Source organism: Chaetodon auriga, chromosome 4 (assembly GCF_051107435.1).
Source record: "Chaetodon auriga isolate fChaAug3 chromosome 4, fChaAug3.hap1, whole genome shotgun sequence".
NCBI lineage: Eukaryota > Metazoa > Chordata > Actinopteri > Chaetodontiformes > Chaetodontidae > Chaetodon > Chaetodon auriga.
In genome coordinates this window covers 3,690,516-3,714,354 of record NC_135077.1, presented here as the reverse complement: position 1 = coordinate 3,714,354, position 23,839 = coordinate 3,690,516, and the positions used below count along the sequence as shown (strand labels likewise).

Genomic DNA, 23,839 nt, shown 5'->3' with positions numbered 1-23,839 from the left:
TTACGAGGTGGAATCTCGTCACAAGTTGATCAAACTTGACTGTATGAAACTGAATAAAGTGAAATGTTAGTACCATAACACATTCAGTCAGCTTCCTGTTGTGGACATAAACTGTTCTAAGCGTGAACAGCTCTAAGCATAAGCAATCTTTCTAAACAGGCCAGTGCGGACCTCCATGGAGGTAAAGCAGACTCCAACAACTGTTTCTTCGTCCGGCACAGCTGGTGAGTAGCAGGATTTCCTTTATGTTGACTGTTTTGTTGGTCATTTCCTTTGGATAGAATAGCCAGAAGCACCTTGGTCAGCAGTGTCGCCTCCCATCGACAGAGCCGTGGGCTTTGAGTCTTGGTCCTGTTTCTTTCCGTGTGGAGTTTGCATGTTCTCTCTGTGTTGGTGTGGTTCTGTCTGGATCCTGTTGTTTCCCTCCACAGTGCAAAGGAATATTTTAAAAAACCAATAACGGCTTGATTCTACTAACAAGTGTTGCCTGTGTAGCCACACACGGAGGGACGTACCTTCATTTGCATTAATATTTTATTTGGAGTCAATCTGACATACGCTATCCTGCTGCTGTAAATGCTTACTAGCATACCGAATCTGTGGCCGAAAATACCAGTCTCCATCTCCGTTTACTCTTGTTTGAGTAATGTTTGCTAAAACGAAAGTGCCCAGCTGTTGTGGGGAAATTGTTTAACGCTTTTGTTTTCAGTGTTTATTTGGAACATGTTTTTAAAAATGTATATGTTCAGTAGGAATGAATGGTAATGAGTGGCCTCTCTGAGTGCCACAGACAGGCTTGAAGAAAATATTGAGAGATGGGCTAATGTATTGTTGGTTATGGTCTGGGATTTATTGACAATAACAGAAATATACAAAATCAGCAGCATTTCCTTCAGGTTCCCCTGAGGTCTGTGCAAGTGTGTGACTGAATTTGTGTGCATGTTAGTGCTGCAATACGTGTTAAGCTGTGGTTTGCCCGTTGCATGCTAGAATTGGCGTTAACTTCCGATAGATCTTGCAAGCAATAACAATGAATGGATATAATGAAGACTAATTTGTTTGTGGTTTTAGCACCCTTTAAGTCAATAAGTAGTTAATTACAGTAACTAATAAGGAACTGAAGTGTACAGAATGCTGACACCGCCCATCACGTGAAACAAGCCATTTTTCCTGTTTTCCTCAGCAAATCCAGTCCTGCCAGCTCCGTCAGTCCCCACTGCAGCCCCAGTCCCAACACCCACCTCCACTGCCATGGTTACACAGGCCCCCATCCTCCAGCTGATCACCTCCACCTCCAACGCTGTCTCCACCTTGGCCACTGGCATCACCACTCAGAGTCCCCCAGGCACCCTGCTGCTGAAGACGGCCCCCGGGAGTAGCATGATGGCCACCGGCCAGCCGCTGCTCATCCAGCTGCCTTTATCAATGGCTAATGGCCAGGCAGGAACGCTGGTCAACATCCCCGTTTCCTCTTTGTCCACGGCCAGTTCACTCAACAAGGCCAAAACCACTGCTTCTACCACCACTTTTATACTGAAGCCTGCTCCCGCCATCACCACGGCACCAGCCTCTGTCCCAGCTGCTGCCACTGTCCCAGCGCTCCAGGCCTCAACCGGCCAGATGTCGTCTGCCCAGATCTCTGTGGCCCGTGCTGTCTACCAGGGGGGTGCTGGAGGTATAACTACGCCCAATGCAGGGGTATCCGTGACCACAGCCAGGACCCCAGCTCAGTCTGTCTCTGTAGCAGGAGCTATGTCTTCAGCCTCTTCACCTGCAACCTCTGGGCCAGCAGCAACAGGTTCCACTGCTCCAGGACCACCACAAGGGACGTCTCTGACGTCAAAGACAGGTGGGCGTGTACTTTGAGTAACAAGGCTGTTGTCTCTGCAAGTATTGAAAATGTCTCAGCTGCAATCAGCAGCTTGTAAAAATCAAGTTGTCGCTTATTTGGACAAATTAATAGAATGTTAAGAGATCACATTTGGCTTTTCTTGTTTAATGTGACTCTTAAAATGTCCATTATCATTGTTTAAACAACTGTGTGCCTGTCTGTGCCATCTGTGTGTCATCTCACTCACCGGATCTATCGTATTTGTCTTGACCAAAGAGTCCTGAGTTTTTAATATTGTCGTATGTCTGTATTTCTGTCTCCCTTTCCTCAGACAATCAAGCTACGGGATCTACTCCAACCAAAGTAGCTGCTCCAGCAGCACGACCCAAAGGCTCTGTCATTGATCTCACTGAGGATGATGATGATGTACAAGGTAAGGTGTAGGGCCACCTCTTTTTTCCCCTATTCAATGAAACCAATTTATTTCAACACATACTGAAAAGACGCCTTTGGTTTAATGATGTTGTATGTGTATTGTGTGTGTTGTATGTTTTTCAGTGACAGGAGTGAAGAATGCCACTGTTGCAGCTCCCTCACCTATCCAGCGTCCTCACCCAGTTGTCAGCGTTCCCAACAGTAAGGCTAATAAATTACATTTAGGGCATGAAAGGGTGATTTTGTGCATGCATGTGATTTTGTGGCAAACTTCAACTAGTGTTCTACACTTTATCCTGGCTGTTGGGCACTGTTGTGATAAAAATTATTATTTGATCATAAATAAAAGAAATACTTAAAATGGTAACGTATGTGTGCATGTTTGGTAGATTATATCTAAGTTTTCATGTGTGCTGTCTCCTCAGGTGCAGGAGCAAGGTCATCGCCGAGCAATCAGAACTCTTCCAGCAATCCTCAGTTGACGGTCCACCACCGCCCCCCACTGGTGAGGATGTAGAACTGTGTTTTACATATTTTGCACAGTTGCTGTTCTGTAATTCTCACTTCTCTGTTAAGTCTTGGGTAATTGGTATTTGCATATGATATAAAATGTGAAATCTGTAGATCTTTTGCTTATAAGCTCTTCACAAGGCTAACATTAGTCCAGTTGTCTTTGCCCAGTAAACACATTTTTGACTTAAAGTGACACCTGTTGGTAGATGAGAATTTATTTCAGCTTATGGAAATCTTTCTCTATAACCTTTCCAGGTCCACTTTCTATATGAATGAATTACTGGGTGCCTTTTAAATTCTTCAACAAATGGTGGTTGTGATCATATTTAGCCTCTTTTGCCAGAGGAACAACTCATCACAGCAGTTTTCTCTGTTATAGGACTCATTGAAATCCCGCACTGTAACCAGTAGTACACCAACCAGGGGTTCCAGCATGTCATTGCCCCCTCTCCCAGCAGCACCTGCACCTCCACGCCTACCCCCAGAGGCTGAGCGGACCTCACCCCCTCAGCAACCTCAGCTGAAGCTGGTGCCAAGTCAGACCGGTATAGTGCTGTCCTGGTGTGTGGCAGAAACTGATCGGACCTGTGCAGGTGTAGAAAGCTACCACCTCTATGCCTTCCATCAAGACAACTCTAACAGTAATGCAGCACAGCAGCACTGGAAGAAGATCGGGGAGGTGAAGGCCCTTCCTCTGCCTATGGCCTGTACGCTGACCCAGTTCCAGTCTGGCTCCACTTATCATTTTGCGGTTCGAGCCAAAGACATTTACGGGCGCTTTGGCTCCTTCTGTGAACCTCAGTGCACAAATGTCGTCAGTTCCAGCCCCAGCTGAACAGTTGAGGAGTGGAAACTTTTTAGCATTTGGAATTTCATGGTTCCTTTGCTTCTTTTTGTGTTAGAAACACTTACAGTATCTGTAAATATCTCTGCATAAAAACTTGGTCAATTGAAGCAACAAACAGTTGGATATGTCTGGTTAATGTTTGTAATGTGTTTTTTTTTTTTCTTTTATGCAACTTAAGCTGTTGTATAAAAATGCATTACTTTGCCCTTCTACCAAGTCAGATATTTATCATTAGCCTCATAGCATAATTGCCTAAGTCATTTTTTGGCCAAATTGAGATATCTGCCTAAATCTACTCTCCTGACACTGCTGCTTCATCCTGCCTCATCGCCTATGTCCTCAGCCTATCAGAAAGCTTGTTACATTCCTAAATCACCATCTGCTTAAGTCATCTCTTTGATTTGGGCATTTTTTTTTCATTGTTTTTTCTTCTTTCCCGAAAACCTTAAAATATGACTTAGGCAATTATGCTATGAGGCTAACATTATGTTGTTGACTCTTGTTACTCTGACCTGGATGTCTTTTGCTTTTACTTGAGAAAACGTGACAGGATTATCAGTGTAAACTCAGAATTGCACAGAAATGTATAAATGTCTGGTAGAAACTGAATGATAACTTTTGTAAATTTTGTCTGGCAACCAGACTTTGACAAACACAATAAAATGTTTTATTAAACTCTTGGCTTACAACATTTGTTTTATTCACTATTTTTTAGTTCATAGCTCTTCACAGTCTACCAATTTGAATACAACAATGCCCCACAGACATTGGCACTTAGGTAACAGGATACAGAGATGTCTGTTATGAAAATACAATGTTTCCCCATTTCAAATGGGTATAGAGGACTTGGCACAGAAGCACTGAATGCTTTTTATCTTCCTGGCATGGTAGTCCAGATACTTGGCTGATCTGCTGCAGTTTTGTTATCCTCAGGAATTCCACAGCTGCTGTATATATTAAGCAGCCAATGATGAACCACATCAGCAGTGACTTTAAAGGTTGCCTGTGCAAGTGTGCATGCACATGGGTGACACAATACACAGTGCTACCAATGGCGTCAATGCACTCGATGTATTTGTTAGACCTCAATGATTCACACTGTGATTTGGTAACACTGAATGTAAACAACTTGTTTGTTTACAAGAAAAGTTCACGTGCCTTTAAATACAGTTTTCATCTTTTAATTTGGTGCACACACAATAAGAGGACATCAGTGGCTAGTACGCTGGTGCATATCTTATTTGCTGCTTCAACTTCATGAGCACAGGAGAAGGTGACAAATGCATTGGCTAGCATGAAATCAAACAAAGTGCCAGACCGCCACCAAAAGCAAATTGCTCAGATAGACCTTTGTTTCATAGTTACCAGCTATAGTTGAACTGGAAAGTACATGGATATTAATTAATCATAAGAAATAGATGTGATTTTTACAGTCAACATTCTACTGGGTGATTAATTAAGGGCAGTCAAAGATTTTCCTAAAAGGTCACAAACAAATCAAAAGGACTATTCATCTTGGTATCATGAATGTGCACATCAAACTTTGTGTATTCATGACAAACAGGTCAAGAGATATGATCCGATAAAAAGTGACAGTCGTTCTGTCCCAATATTCAAACATGGCGCACATCCTTCTGAACATGACTAGAGGATCACCAGGAGGCCTGACAAACAGGTGGAACCACTCAGGGATCTTCAGAGAAAGGCAGCACCCTCTCAGGGGATGGCCAGATTGGCCATAGGAGGATCAATGAAGCTAACCGCACAGCCCAAGCAAAACCAAGGGAGAAACTGATTATTAAGAAAATTGGGTTCAGGGGAACTCATCTCTGGGAGACAAAACATGGATCCAAGACAGCTGGCCTTGGGAGCAGGACGCTGGAGGGAAATTGCAGGCAGAAATGAGAAAAACGGGCTGCCACAAAGTAATGAGAGGACAGCCTGTGGTGAGGCTCAGACAAAGACCAAGGAACAGAAACTGAAGCAGATTCTAACAGAAAGTAAACAGACACTGACTGTGGAACAGGTACAGGATCTAATGGAGAGAAAGATGCAGCCTATGGCAGAAATACAGACTTGGATTCTGAGGGGCTGACACAGCTTGAGGGGCCTGACTGCTGAAGACCAGGGGATCTGAGTTGGTAGGTAACAGAAAAGAGAAGTTCACCTCCACTTGAAGTTTAAGAGTTAAAGTACACTAGACCAAGATGACGGCAATAGAGCAGATTTAAGTGGGAGGCAAGAGAGACAGGGCAACTGCATGACTGCAAGGGTGGCATCTCATTGATTGTGGGTCATGGCCAACTGAATGACTGAAGGTACAACCTATAGTAAGGCTCTGCAGTGGTCGACCTGGAGAGGCATACCTGGATCCAGGGCTGCTGCATCAATACAAACCAAGCAAGATGACAAGATAGGAGCTCACTGCCTTTTGCCATTTAATGGCAGAGCTACCAAGGTGCGTGCAGATCAACTGACAGATGCCTTTGCTGATATTTTCAGTGTGTCCAGTGTGTCCAGTCTGCAGTCCACACATGCTTCAAGTCCACCACTGACCCTGTCCCCGAAAAGGCCAAAGGCCTCTCCCTGAACAACTACCGCGTATTAGCACTAACCCCCACCCTCATGAAGTACTTCAAGCAGTTAGTCGGAACTTCCATCACCTCCTCCCTCTCTGACTCACTTTGTAAGCAGGTTCCATACAGACCAAACAGATCACCGGATGATGCCATCGCCTTAGCCCTCAACACTGCCCTCTCTCAAAATGTCACACACGCTAAGACAAAGGCTTAGATTGTTTGTATTTATATTCAAAAGCTCAGAGTAATCAGCCTTCATGGACTCCTTCAAAGTGTGCCACTTGGGGACTCCATGGTCCTGTGGGAGAACTTTAACTGCTCTCCTGGTGAATGACAGAGAAACCTGTAAGGGGTGACTGAGAGCAACGCCCTGCCCGAAATGTAGTGATATTTTGTTACTGGACATCTGGGTTAGTCATGGATATTGCTTAAGAACCACCATTTTCAAGGACTACGTATTTCAAAGTAGTCTTTGTAACTGTATCATCAGAACGACTACTCTATGCCATGGATGCTCAGGTGAAGAGAGGAGCAGAGCTGTGAACTAATTACCACGTGGTGATGAGTTAGATTAGGGTGAACTGGGATTGAGACTCTGATTGAGACTCCTACCTCTAAAATCTAGGGATTTTTCTTGCACCTCAGGAGAGATTGGAGACATGGAATGAGGGTGGGCCATATTGGCCTCTGTTGTACAGGTAGTTTTGAGAAGTTGTGACCAGAATGTTATCCCCGCAATGACATCAAACCTAAGGACTTGGTGATACTGACGGTGAATGAGTGTGTTCATTTGAAGGAGGTCTTTTGAGCGTGTTTGATCAGAGGACTCCTCAAGCAAGGAGCTGGACGTCAAAAGCTTGTTTTATCAGGAACTGCTGAAACGGACTGTATAAATCATCAGAAAGTGGAAGGAACACTATGAAGTATTTCTGAACCCAACCAGCACGTCTTCTGTATAAGAGGCAGAGGGGAAGCCTAAACCATCTTTGTGGCGGAGGTCAGTCTCTGCTGTAGCAGGGCAGTAGAGATTGGCCTTGAAATGTTGAAGGGTCTTGATATTGTTGGGCTGTCTTCATTGACATGCTTCTTCAGTGTCTCGTGGAGGTGGGGTCTCCTGAGTGACTCCTGTGCAGTAATAAGTTCAGTATGTTACTGGTTCCAGCAGTTATTTTCGATCCAGGATGAAACTAGACCTATGCAAGAACTGTTTATTAGTAGCTCAGCAGCCACATATTTGCAGAGTATTTTTGCAACCTTTGCAACCTTGTTATCAATTGTGTACATGTACTGAACACCTCTAATCAGAAGATTATTAATAAACCCTGACCAATACTTAATTTTTGAGGGCAATACTGACATCAGTATTTGGGAGTTTAATCAATATATATTTGCCTGTAGTAAATATATATATATTTTTTTAACGTCAACACATACTGTAAAATAAACAATCTCAATGAGTCCCTTCAATTTTTTATCTATTTATTTATTTATTCATTCTTTTTTTCTGTTTCATTTAAATTGTGGTTGAAACAGAAGGTGGGACATTTGAAAGTTAAAAATCCACTTGTCAGTGCTCTCTGGTGGACGAACAGTGCTGTGACAGCTGTTTCTACACTTCCTTAACTAGACTGGCATTTATGTTCTGCAGTTTCTTGTTATTTATCAGCCAACACATACACCAATATATCTGCAATAAGTGAATTGCAGACAATATGCTATATAATGGCCTGCCAGTTTTATTGTCTAGATCGAGTTATTAGGCAGATGCAAATGGAATAATGAAATAAAATGATATGAAAACCCTTTTTGAAAGGAGTTGTAATATCAATTATTAAATATGATAATTATAATAATAATTTCATAATTTAACAAACACTTGCTTTAAACTATGAGAGCAACAGGGACTGGATTAACTAGTTCCTCCATTAAGTGACTAAAATTAGGTGATCAGAATCAGACACCTGGTTGAATGAACATCCCTGAATTATATAAATGAAAAAACGAAAGAGGATGGTGATGGAAATGGATGGTGGAGATAGTAGAAATGCAGTCACTGGTGGAGCATGGATCTGCGCCTTATGCTCAGCACATTAGTCACAACACTAAAATCAGTGTGGCATATTGATCACCTGCACACCTGCTGCCCACCAGGCTCATCAGAGCAGCAGTATATAAGCCTGGCTTTCTTCACCTCTGGTTGCCAGCTCATCCTGATCCCTCCTGTGTCAAGCATATCCCCTTGTGAGTATTTTTCCAGTAGTCTGTGATTGTTGGACTTTGCTTTGTTTCCCTGGACTGTGCTTTTGTTGAATATCTGTCAGATTTTGTTTGCCTCGTTGGCTTTTGGACTTTCCTCGTGTTATTTCTCTTCCCTTCGCCTGCCAGCCACGTCCAGCCTCAGTTATCCCACCCTGCCTCCAAATGGCTCACCACGAGTTTGCCTTAAGTTTGAGTGTTTTTCTCAATAAACTGTTACTTTGTCTGCGGGTCTGTGTTTTTGCATCCACTCAAATTTTCTAAGCGAAATTTTAACAAGAGATTTACGGGACAATATTTAAACAGGAAGAAGAGGAGGAGGGAAAATGGGAGGGTTGACAAGTAAGCTAACTCTGTCTCCAGGCCTCAGTCACTGTGACTGTTAATTTGTCAAAAATTTAAAAGGAATAACACATTTTCATGATTTTGTGATTCGGGAACTTGGATCATGCTGGCTGTCCTAATGAACTGCTGCTTCATTAAAGATCATGCTAAGTTTGTTTGCATGTCTGCCTCATGTGGTTAAGTAGCTTTAACATTAAGTATGAAAAGTAGCTAAATTAGCTAGCCAGTAGCTAGTTCATACAAGCTCAGTGTTTGATTCTATCTCTTGAATAAAAACACATAAAATTCTGACCTGAATTTTATTTACTCAAGGAATTATCAATTTAGTTATTTCAACTAATGTTACATTGCCACCATGAAAGGTTCGGAAATAATGGTGTTATTTACTGTTACACCCGGATCAGACCAGATGAAGCTAGCTCGATTTTGAGATGATTTTGTCTTGGCTGACCAATGACCAGAGTCATGACTGATCGTAGCTTTTGTCTTCACTTGTCTAGTGTGACATCTCTCATGACATGTTCGACATGAGCATCGAAGAATCAGACGCTCTCTCTCTCCAGAGCGCAGTCAGGACGAACATGGTGAAGAGGAGGAGGAGGAGGGATGTCGAGGTTGCTGCTGTCAGGTGAAAGTTCGTTGAGCTGTAGCAACAGTACTCGCTATTTGACGTTTCCTCGAGGGAGGAGGACCGAGCCAAAAAAGACAAATGTTAGTGAGAAAGAGTGGAAGCTTTTGGCGAGTAGCTGCTGTGCTGTCATAACATTATCCCCAGTCCAAACTGTGGGAATGTGCTTAGCATTACTAACTCCAGTTATTGTGTAAAATACATTTTACCTGAAATGTTGGGATCCCGTTCTGGAGGAACCGCTGCTGTTCTTAAGATCCCAGTTTGACAAATGAGGCTTTAAATGAAAAAATCTAGACATATTTCTAAACTTTAAGCATTCTGTAGCAACGCAAATTTTCAAAATTAACAAAATGGAAAATTGCCTTCAACCAGGCTGTTAGTTTGTTGTTGACACCAAAGGGCACAGCGGTTTAGTCACTATCAGGCTGACGTGGACTTCAATAAACAAATTCAGTAGACTCATTACAAGGAGGGGACACAATAACATTGACGCTTTGAAAAAGAAAAAGCCTTTTCCAGAATATATTGCTTGTGGAGAGTTTACTCTTGAACTGATGATCTTTCAGCAGCTAATCTCCAGCTGAATGTCACAGCTGAGCATTTTATTTTAATCTCTGAGCACAGAGAACCAATAGAGGGAGCCATTGCTTTTCTTTATAGAAACAATTTTCTTGACAATTGTTGCAGTAGTCCCTCTTTACTGTAGCATCAGTCTAATTCACAGTCCTATAGAGGGACCCACCTCCACATCTCTCTCCCTCTCTCTCTCTCTCTCTCTCTCTCTCTCTCTCTCTCTCTCTCTCTCTCTCTCATGACGAGGGGGAGGAGAGCAAGTGAGCGCAGTTTGAGTTGTGCTCTGCGCTCTATGCCAGCCAGAGGTGTGTTTCGGCTCCACTCTCTGTATCTCTGGGTAGCAGCGCCCCACCATGCAGCCAGCCTGAGTGCCATGTCCAACAGCTGTGTTGGCAAAGGGTTACAGCTCATCTGAAGGGAAGGTAGCACCTTGCTGTGAGGAGGACAGAAGATAAAAGAAGACTGACCAGTTGCAGAGAGTGGGGGGATAAAACTGACAACCTCCCCCCTCCCTCGCCTCACTAAACAGAGCAAAAACGGAAGGATTTGGAGTATTCAATTTTTTCTTTCGTTTTATATTTTTTTTATTCCTCATCGCTGTGCTGGGAGGTGCTTCATCTTTTCATATAGTCTCTCTCTCCATCATTTGCCTCCTCATCTATTTCTCCATCTATTTGGTGTATAATTTCCTCTATTTATGAGTGAGAGAAAAGAGAAAGGAGGGAGGAGTTTTCTTTACATTTTTGTCCTTTCTTTCCTCCTCTCCACTCTTCCCTCCCTTTCACCAAACCATATCATACCTATCGGTCTCTCCTTGCCATTACATTTCTAACTGCCGCCACCGCTTCATTATTCCCCATCCTACGCCTCTTTCTGTCTCTTAAGTCTGATTTTATATGAACTTGGATGAATTTTCTTCAAAGACAACTAAAAAAACTCCTCATGAATGACTCTTTTTTTCCCTTTTCCTTCTCTTTTGGTCCCTCCACACCCATTTTCTTTGCATCACACTCTCGTGGGATTCTTAAATGTTATTCTAGGTAGGTTAACTATTGTTTAGTGTCTGTCTATCTGTCTGTCTGTGTGTATTTGTGTGTGCTTTACGTATACATAAAACACACATTAACACACACATGCACTCGCACACTAAACTATGCCTAAAAGAGCAGCGTTCAGTGAGTTGATATTAGTCTGGTCTCGCACGGTTTTCACATCCTCCTCCTCATCTGTTCCTCTCATTCTGTCAAAGTGCGCCCATTTTTGATCGTTGTCTTTGAGAAATGTTTTTATATGTCCACGTCATGCCCCCTTTTCCTTTTGACAGAGATATCAGTTTGTTTCACAACCTGTCGCGAACAAGGGAAGATAAATTAAATTCAGTTTTGAGGGAGAATGAAATTCATTTCTTGACACTTTGGCATCCTTTCATTTTTGATTGTAATTTGGCAAAGTTGGGGATATTTAGTCTAAACTAAATGTTATTCTCTTCATGTATTGAGCTGCGTTCAAAGTTTGCCGCTAATGGCCATCTCAAGTCATTAAGAGTGTATCCTATTTCATGCTTGATTTGTGCTCATTTTCATTCTGCCGGTCCATCAGCAGTCATTAGTTCTTTTACTGCCCATTCTCATACAACCCAACGCACAAACACACACAATCTCAAAGCCTAAACACACTCATTATTACACACATTATCTTGAAAATATTTCTCAGAATCGAATCCTTGTCCACCTGCACGTTTTCAGTTTTCCCTTCCCTCAGTCTTCATCCAGAACTGGCCATTTTTCATTCCCGAAGCTCTTCCCCCTCCACTTGTCTTCATCCTCACCTTCTGTCAGGCACGAGAGACCGGTCGGCGTTAGCTGGATGTTGAGCAGTGGATTGAGTGGGTCATGCCTTGCAGTGGATTTGAAGTGTAAAAGACAGTGTGCAGGTTGTAGATAGAGACAGACTGATAGACAGATAAAAACAGATAGAAGTCAATATCCCATCTCATCACTGCCCTTCTCTTTTCTCTCTTTCGCTCTGTCACGTATTCCTCCTCTCTTTACATTGTGTTTGATGCTTCGTCTCTACTTCTCACTGCCACACCTTTTTGGGAGCGCTGTTTTAGGACATTACCACTGCTACACTGTAAGTTTAGCTTATATATCTGCGGACATCTACCTGAAATTGACTGTGCGCTCAGCCTTAAGGTGAAAAATTACACCTAGTAATGTAGACCCACACCAGCCACTTTAGTCTTCTTTTTCCCCTTTCTTATGGACTGATAAAGTGGCTAAATACCTCTTTCTTCATTGTTCTGAGAGTGGGATGCCATCATGAAGGATTATGAAGGACCACTCGTTTTGCTCTGTCTTTGCTTTTATGTCTCAACTCTGCTCCTCTGTAAAACATCTCCACTACAGTCTATAAATTATGTGTTACAGAAAAGAGTTAATTAGGTGAGTAGAGAATTAATATAGCACTCACTTCCTCTTCGCACATGCATGAACTGTAGGTGTGTGCACTGTGTGTGTGTATGTGTGTGTGCGCGCAAGAGCACAGCTAATTGAGCAAGAGTGTGCATGCGTGTGCGCATTTGAATGTCTGCATGATATGATGGAAATTCTGCATGAACTTTCATCAGCAGGTTCTCTGTGAAGGGTATTTTTCTTATATTTTCCACCACATTTGCTTGTACTGTCAAGCCTTTCTTCACCCTGCTGTGACTAATTGGTTGTTTCTCAGGCCATGCCTTTGATCTTTATCCAGTTTCTATTTATTTACTATTGTATCTTGAAGAATTTCACGTTTATCACTTCTCTCAATGGTGGTCCTGAGCAAGAGGGATTTCTCACACAAGGGCTGTTTCTATCTCATGGCAGAACCCAACCCCAAGTTAATTCACGCTGTTAATTTGGTGAAATCTGTCCCCATCATCTTACATCAGTTGACTGTCTCAATTAGTCCAGTGCAGTGCGCAGGTGCATGCATTAACGTGCATTAATTTTAGCCCTCGTCCTCTCCTTATTGTGCATTTGAGTTGGCTGAGGTATGTTAACCAATGGTATGCGGATGTCTTCCTCCTCCTCCTCCATTACATTTCTTGTTGTTTCCTGCTCGATGGATCTGCAACAGATCTCTGAAAATGAATCACAAATCTAATGTGACTCATACACCAGGTTTACTGTATCAGACTCTCCAGCATGACCTTAATGGATATACTGTACACTATATATATATGACATACTAGGCTGTATGTCTCAGAGTGCATCATATATTGCCTAAGTGATCCAATGCTGTGTTGGCTTTTCTGTGACCATTTAGACTTCAAATTGTCAAGTAACTAGCTTATCATCAATAAATAGCTGTATCCTAAAGATGATAAGAATGCATCAAAACAAGAACCAACTAAATTCTTTTTGAATTGTTTTCACATAAAAAGCAAATGTATTACCAAACTGAAGTATGAATCCAGTCTGTCGAGTATCTTTTGCCTGTGCTAAAATTTTACTAGAGTCGGGAACTGACCTGAGCAACACAAAATACACAAGTGTCTGCTGTCACTTAGTATTTAAAAATATCATCATCAGATTTCTTGACTCATATGCAAACTTAAAACATAACAAGGGTCTCACGAGGCTTCCTCTTAAATATTCTCCATTAACAGAGTGGAAGAGTGGGCCCCTGCCCTAAAAGTTTCAAGTTGATTTTAACTGAGCATATTTAAACCCAAACAGTCTAAATGATTTAGGACATCTTTCAAAAGAGTGGTGGGATGTTGCCATGCTGGCAGCACACAGTAGTTTAAATATAAAGGCTTAAAAGGGCACGCTCACCTCTTGGGTTTCAGTATAATGAAGGATTTATGTTCAAAAGAGGAGTCATTAAGACTGGTTTAACGCTGCTGAGATCTTTAGGAGCACAAAACAGTTATTTGATTTCACATCAAAACGGTGCTGTCTGTAAAGCAAATGAAAAGTTGTACTGAAGTCAGGAAGTAACACACACACACACAAAGGTTTTGCTTGAAACCTTTGCTGGAACAACTCACACCAAATAACAATTCAGCATTTTCAAAGGCCGTTGACACACAACCAAGCAAGGAAACTGAATGAACAAATAAGCCTTATTCAGTAGTTTTATGCTACAGTTTTTAAGGATATACTGTATTATTCTGCGTGAGCCAATCTACCCATGTCATTTTAATACTACTATGAGAGTCAGAGATGATTAGACTTTGAAGGAGTCAGAGTCAGAAAGATGGATTTTTGTAAATAAAATGTGTTGAATGAATAATTCATTACGCTGCCAGACAGGATTAAAATTCTACACATGCAGATATCCTCTGACAATTTTCCTAAGGCTGAATTGTGTATACCTACATATTCCTCAAAATACACAGATAAACACACACGTTTCTAGATATAGACATATCCCTGCCAGCATATACACGTTGAAATGACAACTCCTTTGATCTGTTGAAGACTGTCCGTTATTTTCTTGATTAATTAAGTGTTTAGCCAATGAAATATCAGAAAATAGTGGAAAATATCCCAGAGAACAAGTTGACGTCTTAAAATGTCTGTTTTTGGTTAACTGTGGTCGAACTCTAAGGAAACCCGTGTGCTCAAAGCGCTCACCTTCGAAAAGATGGAACCAGAATTATTTTAGCATTTTTGCTGGAAAAAAATCCTTAAAGAGTCAATTATCAAAATACTTTCTGATTAATTTTCTGTCAATTGACATAATTGATTAATGGATTAATCGTTTCAACTCCATTCAAGAGATTTCGGCCACACCAAAGTTTTTTTCACTTCCACAGAAAGTGCTCAAATTTTTAATGACATAACAAAAAAAAAAAGCCTAATTGTTCTTCCTACCTGTTAATTTCTGAAATCCACTGATACTGCGGTAGCATTAAATGTAAAGTGAATCAACAGCGATGCTGCTCATGTTTTACCCTGGATGTGTTTTTTCACACTGGATTAAAGCAAAGGTTCATCAATTTTTTATCTAACAGAAATTAATTGCATCCCAAGGACCCAAATGTACCACCTTAACATCCACATACGTCTCAAAATATCAACACATTCATATCAGTAAAGGCACAAGCATTGATTAAAACACACAAATTTAAATACATCACGTCAAAGATGCGAGGTGATGTAGGTCAAGGGGAACTATCTAACTAACTATAAGCAGATCAAATCAAGGTACTTCATCACATTGATGCAGCAATCATACAAAAAGCCAGTAAAGCCATTAACCCATAAGGCAGTTGAATTGAAGCCCCAGTGTAACCAGAGATATACCATGATACAAACAGTCTGTCAAAACCTCTAATGACCAATCAAATACACAGATGGAAAAATGGCACAGTAATATGACAGACAACAACACTCAGCACATTCAGAGTGCCGTGAAAAGGGGCATGTAGACATAGCGGCTTGACAGAGTTGAGCCTTGACCTCAGAGGCAATTGACTTGTGTACACAGTGGCATTCAGCCTTCACCAACAACACATCCATCCACAGCCGTGCCCTGCCCTCTGACGCTGCCCCTCTCTTCTTCTGCCCTTCAGGCTGACAGACAGAGATACGCACAGAGCGCGCTGGCAAACTGCTGATCATGACCGGCTAAAGCAAGCGAAGGCGAGGAGGTGAAAGAAAGCCAAAGAAGAAGGAAGGGGAGGGAAGAAGAAGAAGAAGAAGAAGAAGAAGGAGTACATACATACATACACACACACACACACACACACACACACACACACACACGCTGCTGCTCATCTCCTCATCTCCACGGCAACTGTGTTCACACGCTTGCAGACTTCTGGGAGGAGACCTCGGCGAGCTGCATCACGAGCGTTGGAGGAAGGGGAGAGAGAGTTGGATGGAACGAGACGAATGAAGAGCGTCCGTTCATCACTCACCATCCATCATCTTAAAGTTTCTCCCATCAAGTTCACTCGCACGCCGGTCAACTTTTACATTAACATCTGAGTAAAAACAATACATCAGCCAGGTTAGATCTGCGTCTCGACACGTTCGTCTTTTTTCATGCGTAAAATCATCATTTCTAAGCAGTTCTCAAAGTACAGTCTTCACACTGACAGAATTTGAATGACTGATTTAATGCTATGATTTCTCACATATTATTACACTTTAAAAACAGTTGTCCTCCCTCACTCTGATAACGCCTACCTCCACCCTCATCCAACCTGAGACCACTCATTCCTCGGCCCTGCGAGACCCCACCTCAGTCTTTCGCGTGTGAATTCATCTGCTTACCATCCCTTCATCCGAGGCTATGAGAGGAGGAGTCGAATCCCAGATCACTCCATCATGCCAGTTCTGAAGAGCAGAGAGGAGATCCGGGCTGGCAATGTTCAAGGTAGGCCAGTGATTCCACTTAAGAACTGGATTGTGTCTGTGCGTCTGTCCTGAAACTGGCCTAACTTGGGCTGTTAAGTTCATTATTGATGAAGCTATAGATGATTAGTTTGATTAATCAGTAAATCATTTAGTCTAAAAAATGTCAGAAAATAATGAGAAATGCTGAGTCTAAGGTGACGCCTTCAGATTGCTCAAATTGTCAGATCTGAGAGGCTGGAAATGCCTAATATTTTTTATGACAACAGGCTAATTGATTAATTGCCTAATCGTTCCAGCTGCAGTCCTGTATCTGTATCTGAGACTGTATTTGAGAATCAAACATAATTTCCTGCATTGAGTCACCATCATTACTGTTCATATGCAACAGTTGTGAGTGCTTAGTTTCCAGCGTCGTCCATTAATTCCCTCCAATTTGTCATCACTCGTGATAATTTCATGTCATGTAAAATATCAGAGGTGGTGGAAATGATGGGTCGAAACGCATCAGCAGATGTTTCATGTTGGATATTAGAGAATACGATATTGTGTAATTTGTGCCGACACATCTGGTGCTTCTTGAGATAATGGCCTCGAGGATCAGCCTCGTGGTTTGTTTTGATCAAATAAGGGAATCTCTGAGCTTTAGTTTCACGAGGTGTAACGTAGCAGCTCACTGGGCTGTGCAAGTTTGTGACAGCAACCCCGCACATCACCTCATAATAACGTATTCTAGAAATTGCCTCCAAACAAAAGGACGTCAAAAAATATTTCAAGAATCTGTGTGAGGTATGATTTTTAGCTACTTTAGATTAATTAGTAAAGAGCTAGACAAGTAAAAATCCAATCCTCCTGTTTAAAGGTATGTGTGGAAGCCGATGGGAGTGTTTTCGTTTTGAGCCACGGAGGACAGGAAAGAGGACAAGAGGATAAGGGGAAAATATCCATGGCGCAAAAGACAAATTGTCTTTTTCTCGTCACACTTTCTTTCTCGCCGCGCTTTGTGAGGGAGCCAAGTGTTGAGATAAGGGATAACGAGGCAGTAGCTTCAATAAGCCCATCAAAACGCAGAGTTGTGCTGCTTCACAAGGGGAAACAGGTCTAGACAATAGTAACTGTATAAAGTGAGCGAGTGGGGAAGCTGGAGCCTGTTTTATTGCTGAGCTTGTGTTCCTTTCAGCAGCCGCTCAGGAGTGTGACTGATAAAAGGCACATTTAAAAGTTGAATGGGCATGTAAAGATAATGGAAAGACTTGTCTGAAAGGCAGTGTGACAAAGAGTACAAGAGGCCAGATGAAGCAAAATCAGTTCAAATGGACAAGTCACACATGACATTCATGAGCACAGAGTGAACGTTTCCACCAGCAGAACGTGTGTTTGAACTCTTACTGTCGTTTTCATTGTGTGTGAACATTTTCGCAACAGAAAATGTGCAAAATCCTGCGTTCTGTCACAGCGTCCGGCTGCTGCCAATGGAGCCGGTCCAGGATTTGTCTCTTGGTGGCATTGTGGATTAGATTCTTGGCTGGATGGTTTTTAGCTTTGGGTGAGAATAGTTAATGCTCACAAAGCTAAGCTTTTCCACATTTGCATCCACCGACTCACGATCTGATGTAACTATCTAATTATGATGTTGAAGCGTGACTTCGAGGAGGTGTGTGACAGCTGGCTTTGTCCCTCCCTCTCACAACACAACAGCTTCAGCATCGAGACAGACCTACTCTTTACTCACATATGCTGCACAGACACTTCACTCTCCAGCTCCCAAATTCATCACCACATAAATTTCAGTCAAAACTTCATCTTCTGTCTCAACAGTTGGTTATTGACTGACACGGCAGGCCTGAAATGGCTGCAAGTGAACTGTGTTTCTAGGGCAGATTTCCCATCTAAAAATAAATAAATAATAAATAAAAACAGGGTAGAGAACATGACAGAGAGCAAGCAAGGGGTTAAGGCGTGGCAGACAGAAAAAGAGACAGGCAAAGATCCAGGCGCAGGCGGAAAATCCAGAGGGAGCTTCACTGACAGTGGATGAAGGAGGCAGCTTTGTAGACAGATGTAGCTCGAGTGTGTAAGCAACAAGGCCTAAGAGGGGCGTGCTGTTGCAGCGTCGTGATGCTGCATGTCTTTGGCGAGTGGGTTGGGTAGAGGGGATTACGGGATCCGAGCGTCGGCTCTCATGTCGGGCGGGCGGCATGGTCCCTGTTTTGATCGGTGGACTGTGAACAGAGTGGCGGCGGTGAAGTGTCACGAATAATATGGGCGTCAAGACGTTGACACTGGGACTCACAGCAGACAGCCGGCTGAGTCAGTTTTGGATACGAGCCTCGTGTGACCAGCTTTACAAATGTTGATTGAGTCGTTGAAGGATTACAGGTGCTGAGCAGCCTGGTGTTTATTGTTTACTCAGAGCCAGAGAGAGAGAGAGGGAGAGAAGTGCAAAGTAGTTACACAATGCCTCAGAAATACCTCCGTCATCCATGCATTTTCAGATTTTCTTGAGAAAGGATCCACACAGCACAATAGAAAAAATCTGAATATATTATTGACTCAGTTGCCAGTTTTCATAGCTAAAACTAATACGATCTAAAGCCTGAAACAGGCTTCTCTGACTGCATGAAGGCTCCTTCACGTGGCCTTTCTTTTCTACTTGTACAAACCATACATCACACCATTTAGTTCTCTGTTTTCAACCTGCCTCTCGACGGGAGTTGGATCAGCCAATCAGCTTGCTTGACGTGCAGGTCTGCACAATGCATAGTTGAGGTTTGGGGGTGTGTGTGTGTGCGTCGGCTCCTTTATGATACCCACAGCACCCTTCTTTGCACACGCTCACACTTTACATTTATTTTTCCAGAAGCAACATTTCTAGCTTAGTGCAGTAGCTCTGCAATCAATCAATCACACCATCATGAAGGTTAGAATGTTTAGATTTTGCTGCTTGTTCTTGAGGGCTCGGGAGGTGTTTCTGATACAGTGTGGTTGGTGGTATCAGTGATGGTAGACTACGACAAATAGCATCACAAACTACAGCCTTCAAAATGACAAAAAAAAGAACAAAAAGTAAGTTTGAACGAATTGAACATCCTACACGTAATTGGTCAGAATTAATTGTAATGCGAGCCATGTACCCTCGTATCAAACCATGTAAAATTAATGTTGCTCCCATTAGTCTCACTTTATATCACAAGCTAATGTTACTGTGAGGCTGTTACACTTGACAACGTCAGCAAACAGCCTCGCGTGATACATGATTTTTGCATCTATGTTGCCGGATCCAAAAACGCATCACTTCTCAGATGGTTTGGTGTCGTGGTCCTTGTTCAGCTTGGATGGTAGTTCTCTCCATTTTGTGTTAACAAAGAGAGCAGCAATAGCCTCGCTTACCGAGGGCAGCAGGGCATGCAGCCCTTTGCTAGAGTACAAGGCAGTGACGATTGTGCTCATACGCCACGCTGTGAATTTTGAATTTGAATACAGACGCTTACAGCTTTAATGTTAATTCCCCCCACGTTTAAATGGCGGTAAGAAAAAAAAACAGACAGTATTTAACAAACTGGAGCGTAAATACCATTTTTGTTAGAGACAGAAACTCAAGATGCCTCTTCTGTCTATCACCCTCTATAACCTAGTCATGTGTGACTGTGAGAGAAGGAGGGAGAGCTAAGAATAGAGAAAAGGGGGCCCGACACTGTGGTGCTGCCTGTACCCAGGTTGCTCAGCTTCTTGGTGTGCCTTTCTGTTACTGAAGTCAGCAGGCACTCATCCAGTTTTCGCTGATATCTGTCTGTGCAGGCTCTGCTTAAACTGAACACAAAACAAACTGTGGCTATGGCTCTGGAAGTCATTTTATTTTCCACTGGGGTGTCAGATGCAGAAACATAGCCGCAGATCTGTCTGTCACCCTGTCGATGTTCACTAATAACATGATCAGAATGTCTGGGCTGGCACATGCGGAAATTTCATCAGAAACTGTCACTTTTCATTCCACACCAAAAGGAGGCTTTTGAAGCTCTTCCACTGACAGTCAGGGAAGAGAGTCATGGAATGTTTTTTCGTGTGATTTCAACATTTTCTGACAGATAGATGAGACTGATTGGAACAAAAGGCGAAATCTACGGCCGGAGAAAAGGGTCGAGGTGCGGAGATGAGGGGAACTGATGAGGGGTTAGATGGCTGAGCGAGACTGAGTCATATTTGATGATACTGTCCTCAAAAGGCGCACAAGGAACAGTCAGGACTCACAGGAAATCACACCAGGCACACGGCTTCGCTAAGAGGGGATGATCAGGAGATAATTATGTTTTCATCGAGGGAGAGGGAAAAGATTAAAGAAAGAGGAGGAACCCAAAATATTTCATTGAATCAGGAGATGAAATAAGTCTCATCAACAGCCTCAGTTTACTTCAATTAGGAAGAAATCTTGACAGGTTCACATCTGACTGGTGGCTAATTCATTCATGTATACAAAAATTATGATACCTGTGGCAAGGAAGGATGCAATTATTGTTTTCATTTCCATCTTTTGTCATTATTATGTCAAAATGGGATTTTTCTGCACTGCTTGCTCTGCTGTCTTGTTGATATTTCACAACTTTTTAACGGCGCTGTTAGCTGGTGGCAACTATTTAACATGTCCAGAGGCTGTGTTTGTGTTTCCAAGTGTCAATGAATCTGTCTCCATTTGACCCTCTGCGGGGCCAACTTGTCAATTCATTAGCCTTGACTTGAGGCTTTAGAGGACTGGGTTCGGAGAGCAGACATCTGCAGGGATCAGGAGGAAATCACCCCTCCACATACACAAACAGGAAGGATCAACACAAGCTCAGCGAGGAAGTGCTGCAGTTGTCAGTTTATTCATTTTTTCAAACCAGACAGAGGAACAGGTGATCAGCGACAGAGGCAAAGATAGAGCGAACCACATGGGAGAGTAAATTAGAAGGTGAGGAAAGAAAAATCGAGGACATGTGTCTGCGGCTCTGCTGCCACATTTAGGCCTAAGTGGAGGCGAGTGTGCTGCTTTATATCACTGAGATTTATTTGTGCTGGATCAGGTTTGTGAGATTGGATCGTGAAATAAATGTTCTGGGTTCATGTTGGATAATGAGCTGAGGTGATTAGAAAATTAACTTTGATCAGACAAAACCAGAAATTTGAAAATGTCACTTTGGGTTTTGGGAAATTATGAAAGACATTTTCATTTTTCTGACATTTTAGACAATAATCTTCCGAAATTGAGAAAATGATAATTCGCTGCAGCCTGAGTTGGATGGAAATGTTGTTGTCAGTGCGGTACCTAATGTTTATATGAAGAGTGGTTGTATCTTCCACTGTAATATCAAAGTTAATAATGAGTTTTGGGACTCTAGTTTGCAGCTGGACTGTTTCTATTGTTAAGACATGTCAATGTAGTGCAGTCCAGTTCAATACCTCTAAAAGTGTACAAATGTACAAAGCACACTTGATATTGATTAGTTAACAAACATTCGTAAGTCAAGAGTTTAGAAGCCTTCTCAGTCTGCTGTCGTGTAAAGGATCCTCCCAGCTGTTTCAGAGAACTGCAGCTGTGCATATGAATTGTTTTTACCCACCGAGCTCCTAAATCTAAACGATATAACATTAGTTAAGCTCCCTCACGTTGCATGGTTGTGGCAATCTCTCATAAAATTCAAACAGTTGGTACTAAATCCTTTATAAATCAAAACCATGAAGAATTTCATGCTCACACAAAGTTGAGGAAATAATCAGTTGTACGTCTCAGGTTAGCAGCGACAAATCTCAAAGGGAAGCTTTTCTCAATATAAAAGCTTTTGTTCGATGAGCCAGTTCAGAGAGAATCAGTAGTTCCACTTAGATTTAAATGAAAGCCCAAAATCATGGCCTGATTCTCTGCTCAAATAATGTAGCTGTGATCATAATGAATGAGATGGTTTTTGGCTAATAATCTGATAGACTTCAGGAAGTGTGACCAGGACCAGCCACTGTGCAAAGATGTTGGTCCAGTCCAGATGAACAAGCCTTGACGCTCAATTTAACGTGTCTTACTGAGTTTGCTTTATAGACATGAACGTTAAATGAGCAATGACTCCTTTGTATTAAGTTTTAAATAAAATACTCTGAGGTATGTGGACATGTGATGCTGAAAGCAAAGCGGAAAATAACAGAAAACACACAATTTCACAATTCAGGAAACTCTCGTGAGTTGTGTTTTGATCTTTCTTTACCATTATAAACACAAAAATCTGCACTAGGTCACATGCTCAAGGCCAGAAAGAGTGGAAGTGCACATTTTCTATTTCAGTTCAGATACAAACATCAAGCCGTGCACAAACTGGGTTGATAAAGCGGAATAAAAATAGAGGTGTAGTAATGATTAATAATTGATGCTCAGCCAGTCACTTTATTTGTCACACCTTTTAAACAGCTGTGCTTGTTACAGTTTTGCCTCGTCTGCTTGGCTCACACAATGCAAACCAGGTTCTCCAAACAGAAAAATATTGGAGTTGGAGTTGGAGACATGAATATACAATGCCACAAATATGCAGCTGAATGTGCAGCCAGGTTGGGTTACATTTGTGGGGACACTTAAAGCAGTCACCTTGTTTTCTGTACAGAACGACACACGGATTCACGTTGTAAGACAGTGATGCCGAAATACTGGTAAAAAGCACCCATTAACCCCTAGAGGACAGAATATGAACTACAGTACAAACAGATGTAGGGCTCAATATGTCCACTGACTGAAGATCAACAGCAGTGTTTAATCAGCATTATTCTGTAATTGCCTTTCTGTTCTGTGTTTTCTTTGGTTTATCTTATGGAATCACCAAAATATCATCAGAAGTTTTTTGGACAGATCTGGTCCAATAATCACCAAATGCCTAATTTGAATTTCCATTTTTTTTTTGGCCATGCACAGACTGCAGGATAAAAAAACAAACAAACAAATGGACAAAGTTTGTGTGAAGAAGAGGAAAATAACAACATGTCCCAGCCTTACATGTAATAAGTGTCTTTGCACACCCACACTAACTAAGCTCAGAGGGCTTTGTGGTGACTGACATGTCTTTGGATCATTTAGACCTGCTCGAAGACACATCAAAAGTGTGCTTTCTTTGATATTTGTTATCAGTGTGTAACAGTCTGGGTACATCATTTGCAGAGCACTTAAATAAATTCAACAAAATGACGCAGCGTGGCACGGAGGGCTCGCTCCAGGCAGTGCAGCTACAAGTGCTGGCAGAGGTGTACGGATACCTTGTTGGCAACTATAAAGGTCCTGCGCTGGTGTCAGGCCTCTGGTAATTAAATGGAATTATAACACAGACAAAGTGGATTTCCAGTCTTTCATGACAACTTGTCTCTTCAGACCTAGGTGCCACAGGCTCGCTATCAAGTCCTCAAGAGAGCTGTAGCTCACATTTTGCCACTGATAAAAAGCAGCAATGCCAAATTTGCTAGAATGTGGATATA

The 23,839-nt window shown here is 42.2% G+C and overlaps 2 protein-coding genes across 10 annotated transcripts in view; both read left to right on the top strand.

Annotated features, from left to right (window-relative positions):
- The window catches only part of atf7ip (activating transcription factor 7 interacting protein), a 30,825-nt gene extending 26,524 nt beyond the window's left edge, over positions 1–4,301 (top strand). For all 3 annotated transcript variants that reach the window (XM_076728389.1, XM_076728387.1, XM_076728388.1), the window contains exons 9-14: positions 160–224; positions 1,184–1,849; positions 2,163–2,264; positions 2,390–2,467; positions 2,692–2,771; positions 3,159–4,301. In XM_076728389.1, coding sequence (XP_076584504.1) covers positions 160–224; positions 1,184–1,849; positions 2,163–2,264; positions 2,390–2,467; positions 2,692–2,771; positions 3,159–3,614 — 1,447 coding nt within the window. In that variant the 3' untranslated portion in view covers positions 3,615–4,301. The remainder of the gene's footprint in view (positions 1–159; positions 225–1,183; positions 1,850–2,162; positions 2,265–2,389; positions 2,468–2,691; positions 2,772–3,158) is intronic.
- A 5,977-nt stretch (positions 4,302–10,278) lies between these two features.
- grin2bb (glutamate receptor, ionotropic, N-methyl D-aspartate 2B, genome duplicate b) overlaps positions 10,279–23,839 on the top strand; it is a 91,682-nt gene continuing 78,121 nt past the window's right edge. For 2 of the 7 annotated variants that reach the window (XM_076729686.1, XM_076729685.1), the window contains exons 1-2: positions 10,279–11,050; positions 15,577–16,385. In XM_076729686.1, the coding sequence (XP_076585801.1) occupies positions 16,377–16,385 (9 nt within the window). In that variant the 5' untranslated portion in view covers positions 10,279–11,050; positions 15,577–16,376. Of the gene's footprint in view, positions 11,051–11,076; positions 12,455–15,576; positions 16,386–23,839 lie in introns of those variants that run through there. The other 5 variants (XM_076729684.1, XM_076729680.1, XM_076729681.1 and 2 more) reach the window with 5 other exon arrangements.